Source organism: Charadrius vociferus, unplaced genomic scaffold (assembly GCF_000708025.1).
Source record: "Charadrius vociferus isolate BGI_N301 unplaced genomic scaffold, ASM70802v2 scaffold783, whole genome shotgun sequence".
In the NCBI taxonomy this organism is placed as follows: domain Eukaryota; kingdom Metazoa; phylum Chordata; class Aves; order Charadriiformes; family Charadriidae; genus Charadrius; species Charadrius vociferus.
In genome coordinates this window covers 572,400-575,220 of record NW_009647834.1, presented here as the reverse complement: position 1 = coordinate 575,220, position 2,821 = coordinate 572,400, and the positions used below count along the sequence as shown (strand labels likewise).

The 2,821-nt window shown below is 62.0% G+C and overlaps 1 protein-coding gene across 1 annotated transcript in view; it reads left to right on the top strand.

Moving 5' to 3' along the window:
• The window catches only part of LOC104284462 (uncharacterized proline-rich protein-like), a 1,509-nt gene extending 967 nt beyond the window's left edge, over nucleotides 1-542 (top strand). Inside the window, exons 2-3 of the mRNA XM_009882797.1 lie at nucleotides 6-119; nucleotides 513-542. Of these exons, the coding sequence (XP_009881099.1) occupies nucleotides 6-119; nucleotides 513-542 (144 nt within the window). The remainder of the gene's footprint in view (nucleotides 1-5; nucleotides 120-512) is intronic.
• The last annotated feature ends 2,279 nt before the right edge of the window (nucleotides 543-2,821 follow it).

Genomic DNA, 2,821 nt, shown 5'->3' with positions numbered 1-2,821 from the left:
GGGAGGGGCCGCGCCCGCCCCCGCCTCCGCCTCCCCGGCAGCGGCCTCCTCCTCCTCCTCCTGCCCCGGCCCTACCTCCAGCCCCCAGCCCCTTCCCTCCGGCCCCGTCCTCAGCCCATGTGTCCTCTGTCCCCCACCCCTCATCGCCTCAGCCCTCAGCCCTCCATTCCCCCATCCCACCATTCCTCCATCCCTCCATTCCCCCATTCCTCATCCCCTCATCCCTCCATTCCTCCATCCCTCCATTCCCTCATCCCTCATCCCTCCATTCCCCTACCCTTCCGTTCCCCCTTTCCTTATTCCCCCGTCCCTCCATTCCCCCATCCCTCCATCCCCACATCTGTATTCCCTCATCCCTCCGTTCTCCTGTTCCTCATCCCCTCATCCCTCAACACCACATCCCTCCGTTCCCCCATGTCTCCATTCCCCCATCCCTCATCCCCCCACTCCATCTCATCCCTCCATCCCTTCCCTTCCTGCATCCCCTCTTCCCTCCATCCTCCCTCCCCCAGGTGTCCCCGGTGATGGCAGAGGCTGAGTGAACACTGCGTTGCCCTACAAGGGGACAGGGCTGGTGGAGGCACTGTCACCCTCCCTGTTCCATGGCTGCCCAGTGACACCAGACAGTGAGGGCTGCAGACTGGAGACCCTCAGTGCCGGCTCCAGTGTGGCCCCTCTCTCAACCCCCCTCCATGTGGGCCCATCGAAGGGGACAACAGCTGCACAGCAGCTTCAGTGGGTGACAGTGGCTCCCAGACCCCAGCACCTCTCCCTGGGCCACCTGCGGTGTCCCCTGTGCCGGATGGCCGCGGGGACATTGATCCCAGTGCCTCTCAGCTGTGCTGGGTGCTGTTTGCCCACCGGCGGGCGCACGTACGCCCTGTGCCGGTGCCGTGTCACCACAGTGACAGCCACCAACTCTGCTTGGCTCAGGCCACCGGGGTTCAAAGATCACCCTGAGATGTGCTGGGAGCTGGGGCTGCAGAGTGGAGCCGAGCCAGCGGGACCAGCGTGGCACCCAGTGCCATCACCTGATTGCCACTTGGAGCTGGACTTGGAGCTGCCCTTACATGGGGACAGGGACAGGCAGCGGGCACCGAGCAGGGACCTGGGATGCAGCAGAGCCCAAGCAGGCACTGAGGACAAGCGGTGCAGGTGGACCCTGGCATGGAGTGGTGGTACAGCGGTGGCACAGCAGCTCCAGGCAGTCCCCAGTTTCGGGTGCACTGAGCTGGTGTCACCATTGACTCACGGTTTCAGGCCCCTCGTACATGTGCGGCGGGTTCCCCCGGCACTGCCACACGCCACAGCCCCGTGCCCCATCCCGCTGGGTGCTCAGGGATGCCACCCACCGGAGAAGGAGGCCCGTGCGAGGCTTCAGGCTGTCCAAATGTGTTCAGTGACACAAAATACCTTGAAGCAAGAGGGGAGCGAGGTGTGGGCGATGCTGCTTGCGCAGCCGGTTCGGCAGAGACCCGTCTTGGGCTCCTCACCCCGCTGTGCCATGCTGGCTCGGGTGCATCTGGCACCGGGCACCCCAGAGCAGACACCCCCGTGCGAGCTGGAAAACCCCTAGGTTCCCCAGGAGAAAAGAGCGTGGTATCAGGGATGGGCTGGCGCACTTGTGTAATGAGTTGGCCGGGCTCTGCCCTCCCTGAGCATCAGAGCTCGGGAGATTGGGACAAGCATTGTGACCCTGCGCTGAGGTGAGCAGCTCAAACGGGTTTAAGGGGTCTCGATTTCGGGGTCGGGGCTGCCTCCTGCGCCGGGTGGCCAAGAGGAACGTGTGGCAGTGCCGTGTAGCTGTGGCTCACTGCTGGCTCTGGGTGCCGGCGCAGAGCAGAGGGCCCTGGACACCTTCTTGCTGGCAATGACTGCATCCCTGGGCAGCATCAGTGCAGCCACTGGGGACACCCATGTGAGTCTGTGTCCCTGGGGACATGCCCACCAGTCTGTGTCCCTGCCTGAGCCCAGACCTGCATCACCCCCAAAGAACAGATTTGGGACCCCCGAAATGTTCTGTTTCCCTGACATGTATAAGGAGGGGTCTACTGGGTTACGTGTTTGGGTCAACACCCTGCAGGCTCGGTGCGGGGCCCCTGCTCTGTGCCTCAGTTTCCCTCACCACAGAGAAAGCATCTTGCGTGGGAGCAGAGGGGACTCCCATGGTGGCACTTGCCCACCCTGGAGGGACCGGGCTCCCCGGAGACAGAGTAATCTTGTCCTCAGCTGCCATTGTGTTTGGTCCCAGCACTATTGCTCTGCCCCCTTTGTCCCAGGGGCTCCTCAGCTCCATTTTTTTGCATTCCTGTCCTTGAGCAGAGCGCTGAGAAACTGCCTCCTGGGCAAACGTGGCTTTAGGGGAACAATGAGCCGCCCTTTGTGCTGGAGATTGTGCAAAAAGACCACAGATAGGTGCAGCTCTGCCCTATGTATGAAGTAGGAGAAGTAGAAAGACCAGGATTTCCCTGGATTAGGAGGATTTTCTCCAAGTCTGGTATTGCACAATTTCCGGTGGGGGATTTTCGACCTTCCTCCCAAGCAGATGCTCTGAAGGATCCTCACAGCAATAAAGGGCTGATCACAGTGGGGATGTCGGTGCAGTAGCTCCCACCAGGCTTGGGTTCCCCAAGGACCTGCAGGTGGTTGGGGCTGGGCCACTCACTGGGTCACCCTTGGCACCAGGACCAGCTCAGTGTGATGGTCTTGCAGGCGAAACCAGAGCTCAAATGCCCCAACCCAGTGACGCAACGCCATCCCTGAGCTGGGGACATCACCGGGCTCTGGGGGTGACTTTTCAGGGTCTGGGACCCAAATGATG